This window comes from Muscardinus avellanarius, assembly GCF_963383645.1.
Source record: "Muscardinus avellanarius genome assembly, chromosome: X".
Lineage (NCBI taxonomy): Eukaryota > Metazoa > Chordata > Mammalia > Rodentia > Gliridae > Muscardinus > Muscardinus avellanarius.
The window spans coordinates 34,868,510-34,894,926 of NC_137792.1; the positions used below are offsets into that span (position 1 = coordinate 34,868,510).

Consider the following 26,417-nt stretch of genomic DNA (forward strand, 5'->3'; position numbering starts at 1 on the left):
CTGTCACTGAAATGTTCAAAAAGTATGGAGGTGAGCTGTGAGCTTGGGTACCTTAAGCCATGGGTGATTCAGTGCTTCATAAACAGTGATTCTCTCAGCTGGATCCAGCATCAGCATGCGGCGTACTAGGTCTTTGGCACTTTCAGAGATATGGCTCCACTGCCTTGGATTCATCTGAGAAAGAGAAAAAGTACAAAGTTATCTTCAATAAGGACTTAACACTACTATTATTTACTATTCTATTGCTTCAATGTGAACAAAATTCTCAGAGCAAAGAACAGAAATCTCATTCTAAAAGGTGTACTTTCCAATGTACATTTGCCAAACTATGGAACCAGACAAGATATCCATCAACAGATGAATGGATTACAAAACTATGGGATATGTACACAATGGAATTTTACTTAGCCATAAAGAAGAACAAAATTATGTCATTTACGGGGAAATGGACTTGAACATGCAATCCTCCTGCCTCAGCCTCCCAAACATTGGAATTACAGGCATGGAAAACATTTAAAGTTTGAAGAAATATTTTTAAAACATGTTTTTAAAAATTGGAATTGGCAGCCGGGCGTAGTGGCACACGCTTGTAATCCCCACGCTTGGGAGGCGGAGACAAGAGGATCGCGCACCTTCGAAGCTAGCCTCACTGGCTTAAGAGACCCTGTTTCCAAATAAAAAGTATAAAATAGGTCTGGGAGTGTAGCATGGAGGTAGAAGGGTTTCCAGGAACCCCAGTACCACACAAAAAAATGGAATTGGCAGTAATTATAAAACCATAAACAATCATTAACAGGATATTTAGGTTCAGGAAAATATATATCATTACTAATACCCTGAAAAATAATCAGTCTGCTTGTATATTGTCCTCAGTGAAGTTTCTTACATCTTTCTTTCAGAGATGAGACAAGTAAGCCACATTATAATTTGATTAAAATCAAATAAAAAGAATTATGAGTTATTCAAAAGACTTCTGAGAACAGCTGTGGGTCTGTGAGGAATAAGCTGGAAAGCTCTTGGGGAAGGGGATATGTCTGAGACTGCAAATCATAAATTCCAGAAGAGTGATTTGGGCTTAGTAAGGCAAGTAGGGACAGGCGGTAGAGACAGAGTAGGGGTGAATTCCTATGCAGCTTCTGGCAATGTTGATGCCAGGGATGGAACCCAAGGCCTCACCCTTTTGTTGTTGGTGGTGTTAAGAACTACTAGGATGATGATTTTTTTGAGATGTGTTTTGAAATAGTGTATCAGTGCCGGGTGAGGTGGTGTACACTTGTAATCTCAGCCACTCAGGGCGTAGGATTGCAAGTTCAGTGCCAGCCTGGGCAACTTAGTGAGACACTGTCTCAAAACAAAAAACAATAAAAGGGCTAGAGATGTAGCTCAGTGGTACAGCATCCCTGGGTTCATTCTCCAGTACTGTAAAATATTTATTAGTATATGGGATACAGAGAAAATAATATAGGCTATATATTAATTACTGGCATTGGGCCTTCTCCACTACTTTTGTTTGTTTGAAAATTTTTATAATAAAAAGGAACAAATACTGATAGAATCACATCATAGTATATTTTTAGAGTGGCCCATGAGATTCATCAAGGCAAAATGGATCTATACTTCAAACTAGGCAGCTGAAAACCTGGACCTTTGTAAGGAAGACACGAAGATAAGCAAGAGGTGAGATTATCCAAGTAAAAGAGTAAATAAGTTATTAACCTCAAAGCTTCAAGCTTCAGGAACAGAAATTATGATATAGCTGCTACTATCTATCTTACTTACTATAATACTGTTATTATTCCTTAGGAACAGGGGATTTTAAAATACTTAACTTTTTGGACATTATGAGCAGCCCAAGTTTCTTACCAAGAAACAAAAATAACTGTTCAACGTTTTAAAAATAGCCCAAATCAAATCCCAGACTCTATTGGAATGAAGTACATTGCCTTGGAAACCAGGAAGTTAGCAACTGAACAAACACAAAGGAAGAATTCTATTATTAGCAAATGCTTATAACTCAAAAAGGCAGGTGGGAGATTTTATTATATAGTGCTCACGTCAGAAATCTCTGAGAGGATTAAACGAGTTAATATAAGTCAAGAGCTTAGAGTGGCTTGAATATGTGCTAGGTCTCCGTTAGCTACCATGCTTGCTAGTATCATCGTATCTGTGACTTTGATTTGGCAAAATTCATCCAGAAAGCCCTGGGCTGTGTACTGCTGAGGGACTGGAGGGGGAGGACTGCTTACAAGCAATTTCCGGAGGCATTTAGTTACTTTGAGAGTATTGATTTTATTCCCCCAGTGGCCAACTGGCTTAAACTAAAGCCGAAAAATAAAAAAATCTACGCTTAAAACAGCTTTCTCCGTCAACAGAGTTTGGACAATTATCTCAAATCAAACGAAACAAAAGACAAGCCTTTATGTGTGAACGAGCTGATGATACACAGGGCAAACCAATGAATAATCATGTGCCATTCTTCTCTCCACAAGCTTTACTTACTGCTTAAAACAGTGAGACAGCAGCTCTGAAACTATTTGACTGTCTTTATTTTCTTTAGTTTTCCTTCATTCCCTCCTCAAATCCCATATAAAATTCGTCTTTTTTTGTTACTGGAGGCTGAACCCAGGGGTGTTTCATAACTCCAAGTCACATCCCAGCCCTTTTATTTTTTGATTTTGAAACTGGCTTTTGCTAGGTGGCCGAGGACCTTGCTAAGTTGCCAAGGCTGGTCTCGAACCTGCGATTCTCCTGTCTCAGCCTCCCGAGTACTGGGATCATGGGTGTGCCTCACCCTGCCCAGTTTCCATATAAAATTATAATATTACCAAAGAATTAAAAAAAAACACTTTAGCGGCCTCACAGTTGGGAATTTAGTGTTGCATAAACTTGTTTGGTTTTATATTGCCAGGCATGGCTGAAAATCACAGGGTGATTCCCATAATCATGGAAAAGAATTTCCCCACCATAAACTGCCCTCACCCAATGTGCATACCCCATGCTCCTCATCCCCCCCCCCCATTCCTGCCAGCTGTTTGTGGTGGCACAGGGCAAAAAAGTAGAAGACCTAGGGTAGTGAAATTAAACTTCGGCTTATGTACGTTTAAGAATTCCTTAGGTGTTTTTGGTACATCATTCACAGTGTTAGCATGACTTTTTAGTTTTTAAATAATGAAATGAATAATTCACTAATCACAAGCCTGTGACAGTACAGGAGGTTTCTGACACACAGTAGTCAAAAATATGAATGTTTAAGTCACATCCAAATGCCTCTAAGAGACAAGTGTGGGGGCACATTCCTGCATGCCAGACAGGAGGATCATAGGCTCAAGGCCAGCTTCTGCAACTTAGCAAGGCCCTGTTTCTAACTAAAAAAATAAAACAGGACTGGGGTGTAGCTTGGAGGTAGAATGCCCCTGGTTTAATCCTCAGTACCACGCATACATGCACACACACACACGGGAAAAATGCCTCTAAGTGGTATTATGAAACACAGTTATGCTGGCATTTCAGTTTATCCTGGAATATAAATGGCCTATTTTTTTTTGGTTGTGCTAGCATAGTTTTTTTTGGCACTGGGGATTGAATCCATGGGCATTCTACCTCTAAACTATACCCCCAGCCCTTTTAAGTTTCCTATTTTGCAATGGAGTCTCACTAAGTTGCCGAGAGCCTTTCAAGTTGCAGAGGCTGGCCTCCAACCTATGATCCTCCTGTCTCAGCTTCCCAAGTACTGGGATTACAGTGTGAGCCATCATGCCCATCCGTGCTGGCATAAATTTAAAATTAAGGTAAGAAATGACTCAAAGTACCTGGGTGAAAATTTCATTTTTTAATCTATTATTTTTTGATAATGTTTTATTGGTGCATCATAAATATTTACCATAGTGAAAATCACAGTGATACATCCACACATTTTAATTTTACAAATTATGCCCCATCTTTTAAAGATGAGGCCCCTTTTTCAACTCTACAAAGAAGGGCCCCAGACGTTTTCGTCTCCTGGGTCAGCAAAGAAACGTATCTGCTGATAGCTCAGAAACTTACCTGGGCCCTAAGTCGTCTCACTGGGCTCCCAGATCCAGGTGTAATAGAGAGTTTCCTCTGACTGCATGATTAGGTGTAGTCAACCAGTGCACAATGACAGTTAACTTCCAAACAGTTTTCGGGAGAATTTAACCTCAGTGGGAAAATAAAATGGCCATAATATATTACCTTGTATTTTCCTTTAATAATGCCTTCAAACAATCTCTCCTTGGTTCCGTAGAAAGGTAAACAACCACTGAGCAGGATGAAAAGGATCACGCCACAGCCCCAGACGTCGACTGGTTTTCCGTAAGGCTCTCTTTTGACCACTTCTGGGGCCATAAAGTGTGGGGTTCCCACACGTCCTGTATTTAAAACAACACACCATGAAGGAAGACTGTTGACCAAACACTGAAAATGACGGACTGATAACAGTCCAAACAAAAATAATATCCTCTTCCTACATCTCCTGTCCCCATAGAATAAAGTTCACAGAGGAGAAAAAAATTTTACCTCTCGAAAACAGCGAGCCCAGGCTCGGACCCTGGTACTCCCTCTTGAATCTGGCCTGCTACATAGTAGAAAGTCACACAGCTCTTGCTTCATGAAGTTTAACGTTTCTAATATGGAGCAGAGGCAGGTGGCAAAGTCTGCATGTGGAGATGCAGTTTTTGTACCTGCCCAGGAATGTGCCTCCCCCGGGCAGAGGCCAGGAAGGGGAGAGGAGAGGGCAGGTATGGGAAAAAAATAATCTGTGGCAAAAGGATTATTTTGACTGCCAAGTGAAAACTCCCCAATGAAACCTAATGCTAAGGACATTTGTTTGGAATAGGAATTTGAATCTGCAGTCCAGTTCCGTTCATTTTACGAGTTGATCATAGTGATTAGCAATGGTTAGTGATATTTGGTTAGACTAGAAATTCCTAGCTTCCTTATAATGTTAAGATTTGGAGAGAAATGAGAGCCAGTCTATAACATCTACCAAAGCAAAATCATAAGTCTCCTCCTAGTCAATCTTCTGTAACCTTTATCTTCTCTGAAGAGCTTTCTCCTGCACCCCACCCCATCAAAAACTAGCTTTCTAGCCAAGTGGTGGTGCACGCTTGTAATCCCAGTGCTTGGGAGGTTGAGATAGGAGGTTCCAGACCAGCCTCATCAACTTTGAGAGGTCCTCTGCAACTTAGCAATATCTTGTTTCCAAATAAAAAGTAAAATAGGGATGGGGTGTAGCTCAGAGGTAGATAGCCTCTGGTCTCATCCTCAATACTAAAAAATAAGCGAAACAAAAACAAAAAAGAAAGACAATGAAAACTAGTTTTCTTGAAGGAATTTGCTATGACTTGTTTGACATTAATAATTATCTTTAAACACAGCAGCCTAAAGGGAGCCTTTTCTTCTACTGTGAAATAACAGTATGTGTCCTGTAAGAAAATGACTGTGGGATGGGACACTGCCACTAACCTTGGCAGCTCCTCTAGCTGTCTGGAGGCCCAGCCCCCTTCCTTCCTTCCTCTTTGTTATCTTTCTCTTATCATACTGAGTAAAATAATTTTTACTTTGAAGAGCCAGAACTGTGATTCAGGGTTTTTATTTACTTATTTTTATCTTTTTGGTTCTAGGGATTGAACCTAGAGGCATTCTACCTCTAAGTTACACTCTCAGCCCAATTTTCTTTCTTTACTTGGAAACAGGGTCTCACTACGTTTCTGGGAGCCTCGCTATATTGCTGAGGCTGGCGTTGAACCTATGATCCCCCTGTCTGTGCCTTCCAAGTACTGGGATTATAAGCATGTGCCACCATGCCCAGGTGGTTCAGGGTTTTAAAAGAACTTAAGAAATCTCGAACAAGCTACAGAGAATGTAATACTCAAGTTGGGTGTGATTGTAAGTCCCAGTACTTTGGAGGCTGAGACAGGAAGATCAGAGTTTTGAGGCTAGCTTCAGCAACTAAGTGAGATCCCGTTTCCAAATAAAAAATAAAATGGGCTGGGATGTAGCTCAGAGGTAGAATGCCCCTAGGCTGAATCCCCAGCAACACAACACACACACACACACACACACACACACACACACACACACACACACTATCAAGTTGGGGATTCGTTAGTGAAAATAGCTTCACTTAAAGTACACAACAGAGCTGGGCACAGTGATGCATGCTGACAGTCCCAGTACTTGGGAGGCTGAAGCCAGCCTTAGCAACTTGGTGAGACCTTCAGGAACTCAGTTAGACCTTGTTTCAAAATAAAACCAAAAAGCTGAGCTGGGGATGTAGCTCAGTAGAAGAGTACCCCTGGGTTTAATCTTTAGTAACACACACACACACACACACACACACACACACACACACACACACACACACAACAGATCAGCAAAAACCCTTTTCTGGTTAGAAGGACCTGGCTACAAAAAGGTTTATTTCTGGATCGTCTCATTTTGCTTCCTCAAGTTGCATAAAGAAGCTGATGTGACAGAGCTAAGTCTCTGATGGGCAGGGACTGGTGGGAGCAGGGAAAAACAGGGTGAGATCTCAAAGAACCATTCAGGGTCCTGGTACCAGGATGCCGGTCACATCCCTGCTAAGGGTTCAGATGGGGCTGAAACTTTGACTTGATTTCCTACTATTTCCCACACACGAAAGGGCCAAGTGAGGCAAAATGGTGCTTTACTCTGGGAATAATCAGGGCCACGTTGGCCAGTACCAGCCCATTCTCTCCATCTGGATTAAATACTGCTCAATTTGGGGAAATTAATGCTCATTTTGGGGACAATGTATGGCTTTGGGTTCAAGAATTTGCTTAAAGATAGATGATAGAAGAAAACACCATATTAGAAAAAATATACAGAAATGCTCCTTTTATTTCAAGTACATGAGTAAGAGTGTGGAAGGACTGGAGGTAATCTTTAATACCCTGACTTTCCCAGGCTCCTTGTTTTTGATATCACTAATTTTCCTTCTTTGTGACTCATTGACTTGTATGACTTGACCACAAAATTTTAAGAACAGGAAACCAATGACCAAACCCAAGTTTAAACCCAATTTTATGAAATATTTCACATAGACTTTTAAGTGTTATATTTTGATAACATAATCAAACCTTTCTACTCAGAACCTCAGGGAAGTTGTTCTGAATAGCTAGTATCTTTTCAATACTTCAGGATTTGAATATTTATGCTTCTTACTTTCATAATTCTGTATAGCTATCTGTCTACAATTTCCTGGCTTCTATAACACAGGATGCTGCATGTAAGTTAAAGTTTTCTTGGTGACTCACTGTAGATATCAATTAAAGAGCTATGCTATACACAGAACACGAATCCCCCCAGGCACTTTGAAGGTATGTACAGGTTGATCTATTTGCTAATCAAAGGCTGTGTGCTTTCCAAGTTTCCATGTTTGCCTACTATGTATGTGAGGCTTTCATTTCTTTTCTCTGTTTCCTCCAGCCCTAGCTTCTTCTAGTCTGTTGTTTATAATGTGCTACTAAATGAAATTTGACCAGCAACCAGATTCTTTGATCTAACGGCAATTTCTCAAGTGCCTACTAGGTCTTCGACAGCATGGTAGGTGCTGTGAATACACAGATGGATAAGCTATGCTCTCCTACTCTTTACAGATCTCAGTCTTTGCTAGGAGTCCTTGAACCAAATGCTATGTGGAGACATAGCCCAGATAGTCCTGGTAATAAGAAAGGGAAGGAATGCAATTACCTAACTCAGGTGGTTAAGATCAATCTACTTTTTGTTGTTGTTGATCCTGGGGATTGAACCAAGGGGTGTTCCACCTCTGGGCTAGGCCCACAGCCCTATTTTTTTGTTCTTTATTTTTTTTGAAACAGGTCTCACTAAGTTGTGGAGGGCCTCATTAAGTAACTGAGGCTGACCATGAACCTGCAATCCTCTTGTCTCAGCTTCACAAATACTGGGATTACAGGTATGTGGCACCATGCCCGGCTTCTATTTAGTTTTTATTTTTAAACAGGGTCTCATTATGTTGCTGAGGGCCTTGCTAAGTTGCTGAGGGTAGCCTTGAACCTGAAATCTTCCCAAGTACTGATATTACAGGTGTGAGCCACCATGCCCAGCTAAGAGTTGGTTTAAAAATATTTGTTTAAGATGGGATTTTTAGTTTACTGCAAGATTGGTATGAGCCAGCAGTGCTATTGGTTGTGAGGTTGTCTAAACAGCTAGTAATATTCATGGGGCCTGATGAAAATGTAAGACTCAGAAGAGAAAGGCTAGCCCAGTGCCACTGTGCACTGGACCCAGTGGACCCCCTAGACATGCAGTTATGGTCTTCAGTTTTGGCTCTATCCTTTGTGATAGCAGTGGGCTTTGGAATCAGTTTATATGAGGAATGGCTACATTAAGCTAAGGAAGTTAACCTGAAGGAGGAGGACATGGTAGCTCTCTTCAAATATGTGAATGGCTGTCATATGGAAATGAAGGATGAAAATGGTATGGAGTAGCTTCAAAAGTCAGTATTAGGATCACTGGGTGGACATTACTCAAAGACAGATTTCTGTTCAATGCAAGGAACAATACATAAGGGGGTTTCCAAAGATGAAACGAACTGTTCTGAAATCTCATGAATTCTATGCCATCAGAGAAATTAAATTAGAGCTTAATCTTTTGTTGGGAATATTATGGGAGAATTCAATAATCAGTTATAAGACTGAAGAAATAGCCTCCTGCAATCCTGGGATTCAAGGATTCTATGATTAAACCATATTCCAGTACCTGACCCTTTAGTCGATCTAATAATCACTGGCAAAAAGTTTTGAATTAGGAAGAGAAAGCATCATTCTTTGCAACTGTTCTTAATTTGCAATTTTTTATATTATTAGAAATGATTAGCTGGAAAAGAATGTAAAAATAGATTTTAGAAGCCAGTGTGGTGAAAACTGATTAGAGAATTCAAATATAGCCTTGAATTTATTCAAATTATGTATTTGAATTTATATATTTTAGAAGATGGTCTATTTCCCTGCTTGATGATCTAGCTACAATCAACTAAGTTGAATGACTAACAGACTATTATTTTGATATTTACCATTTGTCATGTATTTGAATTTAACATCAGCAATCTTGAAGGATGCTTGGTTTAAAGAGTTCTGTTGATATAGATGTTCTTTGTATTTTTCTTCTTTGTGAATACTGGTAATACTTATAGATGGAAAAGAGAAAGAACTGACTAAAAGACTGGTAGTGTGCAGAATGGAGAATGACTGTAATTTGTAAAACTAAATAATAGGACTAAAAACAGAACCACATTCTCAGTGGAGTCTATTGAAAGGAAAAAATAAACCACATACTTGGACCTGTAATTAGCACCCACCTATATACACTGGTGAACAAAGTTTGTTTTAATTTTTCCCCTTTTTATTCTGGTGTGGAAAATTTAAAATACATTTGGCTTTGGTTAATAATGAAATCAACTTGCATTCACATCTTTTGCATTTCATAAATACACTGGTTGATGAGTAGGGTTCTTTGATAAACGGAAAAAGGAAAACAATATGAAATTAAAAATTAGCCATAGATGTAAATCTGAAAGTGGCTAATGCATACAGTCTGGATTTTACTTTGTTTGGCCAGTCCAACTTTAAAAGTTTCTATGCCCCAAATATCATCTTTGAAAACTCCCTTTCTGTTAAGTGTTGGGGATATAATGAGTAAAAAGACAGAGTCTATTCCTTTTTTCTTTTTTTTGGTGCTGGGGATTGAATCCAGGGTCTTGTGCATGCTAAGCATTTACTCTGCCACTGAGCTAAACTCCAAACACTAGAGTCTATTCTTACGGGACTAAAATTTTAGTTATGACCACTAAGTTATTGAATTCAAAACTACCTGATGGAGCTTTTGTGGGAGTAGGGTGAGGTGGGATATCAAACACTTAGGTTGGGCTAATATGGCCAGGTTTTGAAGGAAATTTTTTAAAAATGGTCTTACCTCCAGCTACAAGTCCAGATTCGCCTAACTGAATAGCTACCCCAAAGCCGCCAAGTTTAACAGGTGCTGAGTTTTCTTTTGAGGCAAGCAGAACACAGTGGGGCTGAAAAAAGAACAAACAGAAAACAAATCCAAAGATAAGAACTAATTGAAGATAAAAAACTCAACTAACTCAAAAGAAAATAACATGACAATACTGTAATACCTTAGCAACTTCTAAATTATTTTGGATTATTTGTCCTGTTGTGACTTCTGGCAGATTTCTCCAAAGACTTACCTGTTTTTTTTTTGGGGGGGGGTTTGGGGATGGAACCCATGGGTCAGGGTCTCACTTAGTTGCAGAGGACCTCACTAAAGTGCTGAGGCTGTCCTTGAACTTCGATCTTCCGGTCTCAGCCTCCAGAATGCTGGGATTACAAGCATGCGCCACCACGCCCGGCTTCCAAGACTTACCTGTTTTAGCCAACACTTTTCAGAAATTATTTGCTTCTAAGATTAGGATAAGGTACTAAGAACTACTCAGAAAATATGGATATTCAAGAAAGACATTTTTTGCCTTTTTATGCGATATTCTTTCCTTTGACTGATGGTCTAAATTTGTTTCAGGAAAAATATATGTTACACTTCCTGCCAATTTTTTTTTGTTACTGGGGATTGAACCTGGGGGGGGGGGAGAGACTTCCTACTTCTGAGCTACACCTCCAGCCCTTTTTATTTTTTATTTTGAAAAGGGTCTCACTAGGTTGCTGAGGCTGGCCTTGAACCTGTGTTCTTCCTGTTTCAGACTCTCAAGTACTAAAATTACAGGCATGCGCATCCACTTCTGGCTTCAAAATGTTTTTCTTTCAATCTCTGACTTTATCTATGGAGCCACTATATCTTGGCCCTTAGAGGATGCTGATGGCCTTTTCTTTGTCCACCCTCCCCTATCCTCTTTCTTTTCTTTATTCATTCCACCGCTGAGTATGAGGAGTACTGAATGGATCTTTGGATTTAATGCCTTTAATGGAGGCTGGTTCCCTGTGGATTTAATGTTCTCCTCTGGGCGTGTCTGTTCTCTGGACCTACCCCTCCTCTCTGTGGGAGTGGGTGGTGAGGAAGGCAATTACTTGGCCACTGTCTAGTCCAGGGCAAGACATCCTCCCTAGCTGCCTGTGTTCCCTGTGCTTTGTGGTAACAATGATGATTTCTTTGTAGGACCTTCTCATTTACTCCTAACTCTTTCTGGAAGCTTGTTGGAGCTGGTATCTGGAAGGAATTTAATTGTGGGGGACCTGTGTTCTCTGCTATAATACTCTGCTCCCCAGTATGCCTAATACTGCCTCTGATCCACTCTCAAAATATGGGTTAGAAAAAGACAAGTCTCTTCAGGCATGGAAGATACTTTTTCATTCTCTCCTATACTTTCTCATTCATAGAAGGATACAGTTTTAGCTGACAGGATAATAGGTATAAAAAACCCTGTAGTACTTAGAAGGCTGAGACAGGAGGATTGCAGGTTTGGGGTCAGCTTCGGCCACTTAGTGAGAACCTGCTTCAAAAAATAAAAAGTAAAAAGGAGTGTAGGTTAGAGATAGAAAGCCCCTGAGTTCAATCACCAGTACCCCCCCCCCCCAATAGTGAGCAAACAGCAGTAAGAGTCACTGGGAGACTAAGATTGATGACAATAGACTTAAAAAGAGAGTAACAGCCTTGGTATGATTCCAGTGTGCAGGAGCAAAGGAGCCAGGTGAGGAAAGTCTCCTGGCCATGCCTGCAGAACTGTTGTTGTTGCCTTAGGAAGGAGAAGTGGATGCCTAAATACAAAGCCTATAGCAACCTCTTCAGAGTTTACTGACTTTATGCTAAAGCCAATGTTATACTGAAATCTATGTAATTCACATTATGGTATGGATTATGTCATTCTTGATAAATCCTGGAGTGAGATGAGTCATGAAATTAAGTGCTTACGATAGAAAAACAACAATAAAAACAACCCACAGATCCAAACTAATAGAATGTGAAGCCAAGTAGTGTTAAGTGTTATGAAGTAACTCTAAGCTGTTGAGGAGGTAAGTGTTACAGAGTAGTGTTAAGTGTTATGAAGTAACGCTAAGCTGTTGAGGAGGTAAGTGTTACAGGGTTGGGGACCAGAAAGCTGCTGCTTTACTTTGGGTGGTCAGAGAAGACCTCTTCACTGGGGTAATACCTGAATAGAGACCAGAAGGAGGCAAGAGAGCCAGCCAGGTGAAGCAAGCTCTAGGCAGAGAGGACAGTCAGTGCAAAGGTCCGGAGGCACGGGGAGGGTTGGTATGTTTGAAGAATAGGGAGGAAGGGTGTCTGGAAAAGAATAAGCAATGGCAGAGGGGTAGGAAATGTGGTCTGAGAGATGATCAAAGGCTCCATCATCTAGAGCCTGGAAGCCATGGTCGAAACTTCACTTTACACAGAGCCAGATGGGAAACCACTAGAAAGTTCTGAGCAGGGGAGTACTATAATCAGCTTTAGGTTGAGACAGGATTACTCTGGCCCAGTTAGGAGGCCACCACAGTTGACCAGGCAAGAGAAGATGGTGAGGTGGATAGATCAGAGATGAAGAGAAGTGGGGGAATTCATTTTATGTTCTAGAGGTAAGACTGACAGAATCACTGCTGGATTTGGGTGTGAGAGAAAGAAGCAAGTGGCATGTGACAGGCGGGTTTATTCTAAGCCACTGAGTGAAAATGAAGATGCCATTTAATAAAATGGGCCACACTAGGGGAGGAGTTTGTCAGGGGGATCAAGAATTTGGTTTCATACATGTTGAGAGTGAGATCTTATAAGATGGAGAGGAGAGGAGGCTGGGATTAGAGATACAAATTTGGGAATTACCAGCGTGGAAATGGGATTTGAAGCTAAGAGAAAAATTGAAGCCTCTAGGGGAATGACAAGTGGTAGAGAAGATGTTGTATCACATCCTGGGACTTACCTATACTGAGGGCAGGAAGACGAGAACACTCTAACAAAGGAAACAGAATGACCAGATACTAAGCAGGAAGAAAACCAGAATTTTGTCTCCTGAAGCCCACTGAAGAAGGTTTTCCAAGAGGGAACAATTAATAATGATCAGTGTTACTAACGTCATTTAAGCAGAGAACTGAGACCAGATGATTAGATCTGGCAAATTGGAAGTCACTGGTAACCTTGATAGGAGTGGTGTTGGCGCCATGATGGGAGACAAAGACCCCCACTGGACCATGTTCAGGAGGGAATGTTCAGGAGGGTCCATGTTCAGGAGGGACCATGTTCAGGAGGGAACAGATGAAGTGGAGATAGTAAGTATTGGTACCTTTCAAAGTATTTCTGTACTAGGAATGGAGAAATGGGGTGTAGTTAGAAGAGAATGTGAAACCCAGGAAGTTTCTTTTTCAACTTTTAAACATTTTTCAAGTGAAAAAACAGATTAATAAGCTTCCAAGGATTTATCACCTAGCTCTGACAATTAGTTACACTGCCATTCTTGCTTTGCCTATCCCCATTTATTTATTTACTGCTCATGTATGTGAAAACAAACCATAATTTCACCTGCTTATAATTCAATATTTCTAGCAGAAGACTTAAAAATAACCATGATATCATCATCACATCCAATTAAATAAGCAATAGTTTTTTTGTAATATTATTGAATACTTAGTGCCCATTGCATTCTCCTTGATGACCTCAAAAATCTCTTTTTAGTACGGGTTAGTACAGATTCCCCCTCTTTTGTCTTTTTTTTAGTGTTCATGCCATTGAGTTATGACACTAGGTACTTTCCCCCGCGGAATCCCCCACAATCTGGATTTGGTTATTAGCACACATGTAGTTTCATTTAATATGTTCATTATTTTCCTGTATTTCCTGTAAACTGGTAGTTAGGTCTGGCACGGTCTGCCTGTCCCATCATTATAAGATTCATTATCAGCTTTTCACTCAGTGCTGTTGGCATCCATTGATACCTGGACTCACAATGTGGGGTTCCAAACTGGAGGCTTTCCTCACCATTTTGTTATGAGAACTCTCACACATAAAGAAAATAAAAGAATTTTATTGGTGTGAACAGCCATATATTTACCACCTGGATTTTACAACAAACATTTGTCTCTATTTGTTTAACTCACTAATTTATCTATTCACTCTCCTATTCAACCATCAATCCATCTTACTTTTCATTTTATGTTAGCAATACAAAACATTAGAATTTAATATTTTAAAAAATGTTTATGATGAAAGTTGCATATCATGAAAATACACAAATCTTAAGAGTACCATTAGAGGATCGTGTATGTGTGGGGGGCACTGGGGATTGGGCTCAGAGACATTCTACCTCTGAGCTCAACCCCCAGCCCTATTTTATTTTCACGTTGAAACAGAGTCTCATTAAGTTGATGAGAGTCAGGGGTATTCCAACTCTGAGTTATACCTCTAGCCTCCCTTTTCCATTTTTTATCCCCCCCCTTTTTTTCTATTTTGAAACAGGCTCTTGCTAGGTTGTTGAGGCTGGCTGCAAGCATGTGATCTTCCTGTCTTAGCCTCCTAAATACTGGGATTACAGGTGTGTACCACTGTGCTCAGCTAAATTATCCTATTTTTATTTATTTTATTTATTTTTTTTGTGGTACTGGGGGGTGGAACCCAGAGGCTTTTCTACCTCTGGGCTATACTCCCAGACCTATTTTTATACTTTATTTGGAAACAGGGTCTCACTAAGTTGCTGAAAGCCTCACTAAGTAGCTGAGGCTGGCTTTGAACCTATGCAATCCTCCTGTCTCAGCCTCCCAAGCCCTGGGATTACAAGCGTGCGCCACCACGCCCGGCTAAATTATCCTATTTTTGACCAATGGGAACTACTTTTAAAGGTGTCTGTTAAACTTTCTTGCATTCAGGACCAAGATGATGTTTGAGTCTCATCCTGTTCACTTCTTGCCCCAGATCTGGAACCAACCATGTCTCCAAACAGCTCCATTTCCTTTTAATGGAAAAAAGTATTTAAATCCACAACATGGACACTATGCATATTATTATTACTGAGTCATATTACTTCAACTTTTCAGTTGATGGAGCTAAAAAGATGTACTTCTTAGAAGGAGAAAACTAAATTACACATTCATGTTGCTGTGTCTTCCTACTCAGTTACAGGTTTTTACTTCTTGAATTTGGCAAGTTATCTTGGTGACTAATGATCTGAACATAATTACTCATTTGCTTTGTCCTTCAATGGGTGTGTTTAAGTTTAAATAATAATACCCATGTCACTATTAACAAGACCATTGTATGCTGTTTATAATTTCTTTGTGGTTCATTTTGTCCTTAAGATAATATCTTACTAGGTAAGCATAACCAAAATAATGTTTTACTATTGAGTAAAGAAAGAATCCATGACTATATAAATAAGTATGAAAATAAAAGCATGAGGAGGGGAAAGAAAAGCTATTTGTTACATAGGAAACCAATTAAAAGAAGACTGGTTTGGTGGTACACAGGTATAATCTCAGTACATGGGAGGTGGAGACAGGAGGGTTGTAGGTTTGAGGCCAGCCTCAGCAATTTAGCAAGACCCTGTTTCAAAATAAAATGCCCTTGGGTTCCATCCCCAGTACTACAAAAATAAAATAAAATAATAAAAAGGGCTGAGGGTGTAGCTCAGAGGTAGACTGCCCCTGGGTTCAATCCCCAGTATAAAAAAAAAATAAGAGATTGAGAAGGATAAACAAGTGCAGGAAAATGGTAAGATGGTGTTAACATCTAAGAGAAATGTATGCAGAATTCTTGTACTATTCTTGTAACTCTTTTGTATGTCTAAAATTGTATACAAAAAACCCCATTCTATTTTCAAGTTAAAAGAATTCTACCTAGGGTTGTGATTTCACTTTTTAATATAGTGAGGTTCATTTCTTTTAATTAGGTTTGGACTTAGTTTGGCGTTTGATTTGGGTCTAATATGTCTACAGTTCCAAAGTGAAAACTGAAAAACATGCTTGGCATGGTGGTGTGCACTTCCCAGAGCTTGGGAGGCTGAGACAGGAGAGTCACAGGTTGGAGGCCAGCCTCAGCAACTTACCAAAGTCCTTTGCAACTTAGTGAGATCCTGTTTCTACAAAACAAAAAAAATAGAAAAGGGCTGGGAGTGTAGCTCAGAGGTAGAATGTCCCTGGGTCCAATCCCCAGTAAAACACACACACACGCACGCGCGCGCACACACACACACACACACACACACACACACACACACACAAAATACTATTCAAAGAGATCTAGCTTTTGTTCTCTTCCTCTACCCTCACTCCCTCCTCATTGGTGGCTTTTTTTTTTATTTTTGGCTTCTCGTCCAATGGTAGGCTGTAAAAATCAGAAATATTTCAAAATAAAAAAAAATACATACACAAATTTAAAATGTTCACATAATGCCCTGTAGATACAGAGGAAGTTCTCTTCTGTGAAACAAAGCAGTCATTTAGTGGAAGTAGGGAAGGAGCAGGGGTTGCTGGCAATCTGAGAAGAGTGAAGGTGTGAAAAATTTTACCTTTGAAGAATAGGGGAATGAAATAAGACGGAGGCTATCAACTGTAGCGGCAGAATCACCCAGATTACTGGTCCCCACGCTCGGATTCCTGGCTCGCAGGGCTGGGATGAGGGCAAGAACACGCATTTCTAACAAGCTTCCAAGTGGTGCTGAGGCAACTGGTCTGGGAGCTGAGCTTGAGAACAACTAGACCAGGAACTATCTCAGGATTCCTGGCAGCACAGGGGCCCACTTGGGGTTTGTGGTCATGAATTTGAAGTGAGAAAACAAGTGCAATGGTACGTTTGCACCTAGTGGTCCTCATTTCAGCTGGGAAGCTTCAGCCCTGGTGGAGAAGGCGAGCTGAATTTCACCAGGGTTGGGATTTAGAGTACGAGAGGACGGTGACCTCAGTCACTAAACATATCCAATAAGCATACATGTTCTTTTTCAGTCTTCATGTAAGTAAAAAGCTTATGATATCAACAAAAGAGGGACAGAAAGGGGAGGAAAAACAGATAGATAGTAGTGAGCTACAAACAGAGATGAAGTACGAAGTTCAGAATGAACAGGAAAAAGCTCCTATAAAAGATCTAGAAAAAAATTATAATCAAATCTCGATGTAGCCCTGCTAATTCACATTGAGGAGAAAATGTGGTCACAATATGAGAAAATTAAGATTTTAAAAAACACAATTAGTATTGTGAAAAGGGATGGCTTAGGTGTGGGAAAATAGCACAGTGTAGAAGAATATTTCTAGTAGATCGTATGAGCTAGAATACTAATAGGTAAGTCACCTATTTAGCCATAAAAAATCCTGCAGGATCTTGAAGAGTTACTTATACACCCATGTTCATAACAGCACCATTCACAACTGCTAAGAGATGAAAGCATTCCACATGTCCACTGATAAGTGAATGGATAAAGAAAAAGATATATCCATACAACAGAATATTATGCGGCCTTAAAAATGAAGACAATTCTGTCATATGATACAACACAGAGGAAGTTCTAGGACACCAAGCTAAGTGAAATAAACTCATCATGGATGGTCAAATTACTGTATGATTCTATCCCTATGTGCTTTCTAAAGTAGCCAGAATCATAGATATAGAAAACAGAATCATGATTGCCAAGAGTGTGAGGGGAAATCAGTGATTAGTGGGTATATAGTTTCAGTTTTGCAAGATGGACAAGTTCTAGTGATCTGTCGCTTAACAAAGTGGATGTAATTAACATCATTGAAGTAGATGCTTCAAGATGTTAAGATGGCAAATTTAATGTTATGTGTTCTTTACCACAATAAGAAAAAAACGCTGCCAGACCAGTGCAGTGATCATCTTCCTTCTTGGTGGTTGGTTCTGAGGGGGAAGTAAGTGCTACAGAGTATTTTTATTCTTAGCAATTTATAAAAGACTGTCTAGTGTATTATGTTTATAACAAACTAAAAGCTGGAGAGAATATGATGTTTGGAAGAGTGTATACTCAGCAATAATTAGAATGTTAGATAAAGCTCAATGAATTAAATATTAGTTAAACAAAGCTCCAGGTTAACAATTACAGGGAGGATAAAAGCTAACTCTTCATTCCACATGACAACAAAAAAGGGAAATTACAGTAAACTGCCGGGCCAGCAGTTACACAGATAAACAGATAGTGCTTAAATACTGGACTGGGACCAAAACAAAAATGCAGACTCCCATTATTATTTTCTTTAAAATACAGGAGGTCATTTTTAATTCACTTGGGTGAGTTTATTGTGTTAAAATGAGATAAAAAATCATCTAGTGCTAAAATTATAAGACTGTGTTAGAAAAGAAACCCAGAGTCTTAAAGGAATACATGGAAATAAACCCAAATAATGTAGAGATCAAAGAAAAGAAAAAATCAAGTATAAAACTATTTCTAATGTTAGTATAATTCAGTATAAGAAGGGTATTTTGATGTGAATACGGTTTCTACGGTGAATCTAGAAAGAAGCAGTAATTCAATGCTTGTGCATTAAAAGTCCATATAGCACATTATATGCATCATTTCTTAGGAAAATCAGAAAATGCTTATTTCTGCTTATAATTCATAAAACGTTTAGGGGATGAGGAAGACTTCCTCCAGTTTTCCAGTTGGAAAGTCTTTATAAAGGAGAGGTAACTTCCCAAATTTAAATGTCAGGCTCAGAAGTGATTGGATGGTGGTGGGGGCCTTTTAACATCTTCAAAAGGAGTCCAGGGCTTGCCAGATTGAAACAAAAAAGAAAAGGGGGAAAAGAAACTGTAACACCATCAGCGAATATAAAGAAGAGAACCTCCATCGATTGCACCACCCCCAGATGGAAGAGCCCTGCTGACATCAGCCCGCTGAGTCTAGGGAAGCTTGGGGCTTAGCGCCCCATACTTCAGGGAAGCCCCAACTGTGAGTATTCATTGATATTTTTTTCATTACATAAATGACCCTTTATTTTAGTTAAAATCCGATGATCTCAATATTCAAAGTGAAACCTGATTTGGGCTAATATAAGGCTACGCTGATGCCAGCAGTTCTTGGCTTTTAGAGCTACTGAGTAAACCTGATTTCAAATGAGGTTGTCTTTTCGGTTACTCAAAGTTCTTCAGTACATTCTACTATTAAGCTAGTTGTACTGTTTACACTGCATTTGTATGGTGTCAGGAAGACGCACAGATCCACTTCAATCAACTAATGAGTTCTCTTCAGGTGCTATCCATTTTCATTCTCATGTATTAGAAATTATAACTTCTTGACTTCATTAAGTCATGGCGTCTTCTTGTTTTAAACTGTGGTATTTCCTTTAGTATATAATTACTTCTTTATGGTAATTACCTGACCAATTAAATTTTGAGTTTGGTGTTTGAGAAGTAAATAAGGTGAACAGTAGGTAAAAGGGAAAGCAACGTACATTTTAGTTAATTCAAATAGCTAAAATTAAAAATCTTTTTAAACAGCTAAAGCTTAATATACTATTTTTAGTATTGTTGCTAAAGCAATATGCTTCCAATTTTCATTCTGTATGCAGAATTTAATGTGGTTTTTGGAGTATGGCCCGAATAGATTCAGTCATCAAGACAAACTAAACACAGGGCTACTACTATCAAACAGGTATGGATTTCAACCTAACAATGCGATGTTTACATAGTCTCACCTGAATTGTGTTTACAAAGCTTCTGTTTAACTGGGGTCACAGTGGAATCTGTTTCTTCCTGCCTTTCAGGAGAGCAGCTACTATCTGAGCCAGTAGAAAAAACACATGGAGAGGGGAGAGGTAGGCGGGTGGCAGCAGTGGTGGTGGTGGGGGCATCACACTAACTCAGGGCCGTAAACTTAGAAATGGAATTGGCCAAGTAATAAACACTATTTACTATTTAAAAACTACTGTGACAGGCAGGAGCAGTGGTGTACACCTGTAATCCCAGCCAGAGGCAGAGGGATGGCAAGTTCAAGGCCAGCCTGGGCAACTTAGCAGGAGCCTGTCTCAAGATAAACAAGGCTGGGGGTATAGCTCAGTGGTGGAGTGCTGGTATAGCATGTGTGAAGCCCTGGGTTCCATTCCCAGCACTCCCCTCTCCACACACATGAAAAAATAAAAGAGAAAAGAAAAAGAAAGAAAATGATTGTACCACTTCAATATGGCACATAGGCCACAATGAAGGTGCACTGGGAAACAAGGCCACCCTGTAACACAGTGGTTTGCTTCTTGTCTTCACTTGCAATTCTTAACACTTTAAACAAATGTTTCTAAAAATATCAATAAATGGACTTCAGTATATAGTGAATGAATGACATTGTAATATGCTGAATGTGAAGAAGACAAAAATCGGCCACTAAATCGCCAACAGAATCTAGTATGCTAACTTGAATCTATTATGTTAAGAGTTTAGTATGTTAATAAATAATTGGAGGCTGTCCATCCTATACATGACACATCATAGTGACCACTATTGCCATTTAAATAAATCTACTTCTTTTGCTTTATTCTCTTTAAGCCTAAAGCTAAGCAAAGCTGAGGAGGTTTATTAGCAGCCTTGGCTAACTGTTCTTTGTTTACTTGTTGCAGTGAGGCTGAGGAAAATGGTGTCAGAGCAAGTGTGTTGTGCTAACAGCTTTCTAGAAAAATCTTGATTATGGCTATCAGGTCTAGAAGTAATTTTGAGAAGATAGGCTGTAAGGGATGTGCTGAAAATTCTGACGAATGCTTTGCGATTCTGTCAGCTCTGCATTTACTTACTTGCTATAACAGAGATAGTGAACGAAAGATAAATAACTCTTCCAAAGAAGCAAAGCTGGCCGGTATCATCTCTTTTTAAAACTGCTAGGGGTTGAGGAAATACGGAAATGTTAAACCAATCACGTAAAAGTACTGTGTTGATAGCTCAGCATTAGCAAGGAAATGGTGATCCGGTGTGATAAGGGGTGAGGTTTGGTGAGAAGGATCCCGGTCTCTTATAAGTTAGCTCCGGGGCCCAACTAGTGCCATTTAAGATCTGTATTACCCCAGGCAAAGACCTTAACCTGCTGATCTTTTTGGACCTCTTTTGTAAGTCTTACCTACCACAGTTATTATAAAGATTATCTAAATTAAATAATATAAATGTGCTCAACACAGTATTTGGCACACAGCCAATGAAAAAGAAATATTAGTAATGGTTTGGTCAGCAATCATAAGATTCCCAGAGTGAGAGATACTGCCCCCAGGGGGCACCCTGGAGCAATCTAGCGGTCAGTAGTAGATTTAGGTGCAATTGGGGGTGGTTGAATATAAATAAGTGTCCTTAAAAGCACCCAGGGGGACGCTGAGGTTTATTTTCCCTGAAACTGGGGTGGTAAGCAAATAAATTTGGAAACCTCTGATAGCTCTGGAGTTTGATTTTGACTGTAAATTTGACTCCCCCAGTGGTTTTCAAAGGAAACCAATGCCTGAAGCCCATCTGCAGACTGACTATATCAGAACAATTGGGAAAGGAGCCAGGCATTGGTATCTTTAAAGAGCTCTTGAGGAGCTGGACATAGTGGCTCACACCTGTAATCCCCAATAGTTGGGGGCTAAGACAGGAGGATTGCAGGTTCGAGGACAGCCTCAGTAATGTAGGGAGACCCTGTGTCAAAATAAAAAATAAAAATAGGACTGGGGGGTGTGTAGCTTGGGGGTAGAATGCCCCTGGATTCAGTTCCCAGCACTATAAAATAAATAAAATAGGGCATGAGGGTGTAGCTTGGATGTGGAATGCCAATGGGTTCAATCCCCAGTACTACAAAAAAAGACAAAACAAAAAACCCCCCAAACCACCACCACCAGCAGCAACAACAACAAAGCACACACACAAGAACAAAACACCAAACAAAAAGCAGCCAGGATTGAAGACCACTGTGCATCCTTCTATGAAGTGTCCAGTTGGCGAAGTCTTGATAATCTCCAGCGATCTTTGCAATCCTATTTCTTCTCAAGATAGATGGTTGCATCCTAAAGAAGGGTTTCCTTACAATAAGGCAACTGCTTTCTCTGCAATTTCTACCATTGCTCCTTGCTTCCTGAACACACAGGTAACCAGGTGAAATCCTTTGCTCCATGGCCTTGTGGAATGTGTCCACCTGCATGATCTGAGGTTCTTTTCCCCCATTTGGTCATTGGCTTTTGCTGAGGGTGTTGCTAAAAAGGGTGCGACTCTATCAGCTCGAGACAGAACCAGTTCTGTACTAACAATGGTCATTGAAGGAGCAAGTGATCTATGAATCTGACCGATTTGAAGAGTAATTTTTCTTGAGGCCACTTTGTACTGCTGACTCTGCAGATCCAAATGGGTTTCTGTTAATGCAGCTGAAGTCCAGCCAGTACTTGGCGTTTTTTATTTTAATATCCACATGAAGAACTTTACAAAGCTTTCTAATCCGTTTCCTTTTTCATTCAACAATACTTATTGGACTGAGCACTGGGTACAGAGAGGCAAACAAAAGGGACTTGGTTTTTAATCCGAATGGGGCTTAGAATCTAGCACGGAGGGAAGGAAAAAATAACTTACAGGTTAGTTTTTCAAGTCATTTCAGCTGCCTGAGCTGTCAAGCTCACACTACTTCTTGGGTCTCAATGTCCTTTCTCCAGGGGTCAGGATGCTTCTACCCCAGCCTCTGAGAGTAGCCCCCTCCGTAACCCCACAACCTAGGCCCTTCTGCACATGCCCTTTCTCCTTCCTGGTAGCACAGGCTGCCTCATTAGTTTCATTTTTGCAGTCTGCCACTCTTCCTAGGTCGCCCTTTCTCTTTAGGGTGTCAAAGCATGGGAAACATGCCTGTATGTTTCTACCAACTTTGTGAAATCTGTCTTCCTGCAGTTGAGACACAGGACAGACTAGACTCAGTCTTCCTTCCTTCCTGCCTGCCTTTCTCCCCTCCTTTTTGCCCCTGTCTCCTTCTCCTTCCACTGTCCTAAGCTGGGTAGACAGGCTCTCACCAGGGCACACAGAACTTCCTCTTCACCAGCCAGTTCCTCTTCCTCAGAGTGAACCTCAACCCCCACGCTTTACAAAACTTTAAATGTGAATATCACACTCCACCAAAATGGTTTCTTCTAGATCAAATTATAAGTAGATCTATTTATACCCCAAATAATAATAATTATTATTAATACTAATAATTAATAATAATGATTATGGTACTGGGGATTGAACCCAGGGGCATTCTATCTCTACCTCTGAGCTACCTCTATCCCAGCCATTTTTATTTTTATTTTGAAGCAGGGTCTTCCTAGGTTGCTGCAGAAATTGCTAAGACTGGCTGTGAACCTGCCATTTTCCTGTCTCAGCCTCCCAAGTACTGGGATTGCAGGCATGCACCACTGTGCCTGGTTAAGTTATTAGGTATTCTACCAAAATTTTAGGTAGAATTTTAAGAAAGTCTACATTCTTCCAAATATTTTTCTCTGTGTATAATGTTGAGTCAAGAAATTAATGATTGTGCTGGGTGTGGTGGTGCATGCCTGTTATTCCAGTACTTGGGAGGCTGAGAGAGGACGATCATAAGTTCCAGGTCAGCCTGGGCAATTTAGGGAGACCCTGCCTTAAAATAAAAAATAAAAGAGGGCAGAGCACCCCCAGGCCCAACCAATCCCCAATGTCTGTCGGTCCCTCACTCTTTCTTTCTCTCTTTGTCTTTCTCTGTTTCTCTCTGTCTCTCTTTCAAACACACACACATACAATACACACAGAAATTAATGATTGTGATTAAGGTCCACTTTACATTATTATTATTTGGTGGTACTGAGGTTCCTGGAAACCCTTCTACCTCTGGGCTACACTCCCAGACCTATTTTATATTTTTATTTGGAAACAGGGTCTCTTAAGCCAGTGAGGCTGGCTTGCAACCAGCACGATCCTCCTGTCTCTGCCTCCCAAGCGGGAGGATTACAAGCGTGCGCCACCACGCCCAGCCACTTTGTATTATTGCATTCAGGATTAGAATGCACACTCCTTCAAAATATATGACTAAAATCAGGTTCTCTGTCTTACCTTCATTTTCTAAGTAGTATTTAGGGCAGTGTGAGATAGTCACTAAAATAAGATTAATCAAAAGATGTTTTGTAGCTGGGTGTGGTGGCACACATTTGTAAACCTAGTATTTAGGAGGAGACAGGAGGACTGCAGGTTCAAGGTAACTTACAAGACTCAGCAATTTAGCAAGACCTTGTTTCAAAATAAGAAATAAATTAGAGCTGGGGGTGTTTCTCAGAGGTAGATCACCATTGGGTTCCATTCTCAGCAACAAACACACACACACAATGGTTTGTAAAGCTAACTTTGTGTATGTTTGTGTTGGTACTTAGGATCAAACCAGGCCCTTGCATATGCTAGGCAAGCACCATGGAGCCTCATCTCCAGCTACAAAGGTCACTTTTATTGAATACTTTTTATGCACCAGGATTAAAAGTTTCATTTTTATTTTTTAGATTTTTCTTTTCTGGTTCTGGGGATTGAACTCAGGGCATTGTGCATGCAAGGCAAGCGCTTTACCACTGAGCTACATCCCAGCCCCAATTTTTCATTCTTACAAATGCAAAACTGAGGCTTAGAAAGGATTAAGCTATTTGCCCTTAATCATAGAGTTAATAGTTTTGATTTTGCAAACTGTGCTCTGAATATTTTTTATATTATACCTGTTAAGAGGCTGCTATAAAAATTGGGCATTTGATGATACATTTTAGAATCCTTTGCTAAGGTCTTCTAACCTTTTATGACAGAATCTCAGACCGAGCTCATCATATAGAAAAATGCACAGGAAATGTCCAGTTAGCAAGTAGTGTTTGGGAACATTTTTTATTGCTCTCAAACAAGCAGAATCTATATACAATCTCTTAATCTCTTTCCTTACCCCCCTCCATCCTCAGCTTTTTTACATTTTATTTTGAGATAAGATTTTTCTAAATTGCCAAAGCTGGCCTGAAACTTGGGATCCTCCCACCTCAGCCTTCCAGGTAGCTGGGATTACAGGCAGGCGCCACTGTACTCGGCTCACATACTATCTCTTATAAGGTTCTTGCAACAGTCTCAAATTGCATAACCCAGGAATAGTCAAGCTTCAGAAGCCAGTTAATTACTAAATCTTGGACAGCACAAACTGTTTCCCATCTCCATTACCCCCTATGCTTGTAGGCCAGGAAGCGCTACCTGGCTGCTGCCACCTGACTTCCTGACTTGGCTTCGGTCGGCTACTTTGTTCTCCTGCGCCGTGTCATGGGAGTCTGTGTAAGGAAACGGGTGCTGGCTTTCTTGGTCTGTTATGTTAACTGCATGCTCCTGTAAGCAAATGATTCTAATACTCCTACTTTGGTCTTGGGTTGAGAAGAAAGAAATTTAGCATCCTATTCCCACTGTGGGATGAGAGATCATCACAATTTATCTGTCACACGCCAGCTGGCAACATGCATCAAAATGAATGAATGGCAAGGGGCAAGGCAGGAAGCATTTCTAAAGCGGGGCAGGGCTGGCAGCGGGTCCAACTCGCTCATGGCTGTGATGGTGTTTAGGGAAACTGATGCTCTTCTTTGAAAAATAAGAGCTGTCATTTCTCTTCACCTCCATCTCTATTCACATAACAACCTCTTTAAGAAAGGAAGCTCTTATAGTTCAGTTACTTATTTATTATTTGGCACTGGAGGTCGAACCCAGAGGCCTTCTACCTCTGAGCTACATCCATAGCCCTACATTTTTATTTTGAAGCAGGAACTCATTACATTGCTGAGGGCCTCGCTAAGTTGCTGAGGTTGGTCTAGAACCTGCAACCCTTCTGTCTCAGCCTCTCAAGGGATTATAGGTGTGAGTCATCACTCCTGGCTACCCTCAGCCTTTTTTTTATTTTGAAATCGGGTCTTGCTAAGTTAATGCAGGATGGCCTCAAATTTGCAATCCCGTTATCTCAGACTTCCAAGGATTTGGATTATAGGTGTGTATCACCATACCTGCCTATTTATTTATTTTTACTTTTACTGTAGTCGCATATCATAATGTAGTTCATAGTGATAGTGATCCATGCACACAGCACTTGGTGGGCTTTCCATTTATTTATTTATTTATTTATTTATTTATTTATTTATTTATTTATTGTGGTACCAGGGATGAAGCCCAGGGCATTCTACCACCATGCTAGCCTCTCAGCCCTATTTCATTTTTATTTTGATGAGAAGTCTCACTACTTGCTGAGGCTGTTCTCCAACTTGTGATCCTCCCGTGTCAGCCTCCCAAGTACTGGGATTACAAGTGTGCACCACCATGCCTGGCTCCCCCATATTTATTTGAACAAACTCTGAGTGTAGGCCATAACTCTAAAAAGGTTAGTGCAGGATGCTCCTACTATATGTGCCTGTTCTGTGATATGATAATGCTGCTATATACATGGTATTGATATCCAAACTGTCCAGGGTAGGAAAACAGTAAAGTTTCTTATAATG

At 40.2% G+C, this 26,417-nt stretch overlaps 1 protein-coding gene across 6 annotated transcripts in view; it reads right to left on the minus strand.

The window, feature by feature from the left end:
- Window positions 1-26,417, minus strand: part of CASK (calcium/calmodulin dependent serine protein kinase) — a gene marked incomplete at both ends in the record, with an annotated part of 384,129 nt that overhangs the window by 131,218 nt on the left and 226,494 nt on the right. For all 6 annotated transcript variants that reach the window (XM_080718576.1, XM_080718575.1, XM_080718573.1 and 3 more), the window contains 3 exons: window positions 52-174; window positions 4,213-4,388; window positions 9,976-10,078. In XM_080718576.1, coding sequence (XP_080574702.1) covers window positions 52-174; window positions 4,213-4,388; window positions 9,976-10,078 — 402 coding nt within the window. The remainder of the gene's footprint in view (window positions 1-51; window positions 175-4,212; window positions 4,389-9,975; window positions 10,079-26,417) is intronic.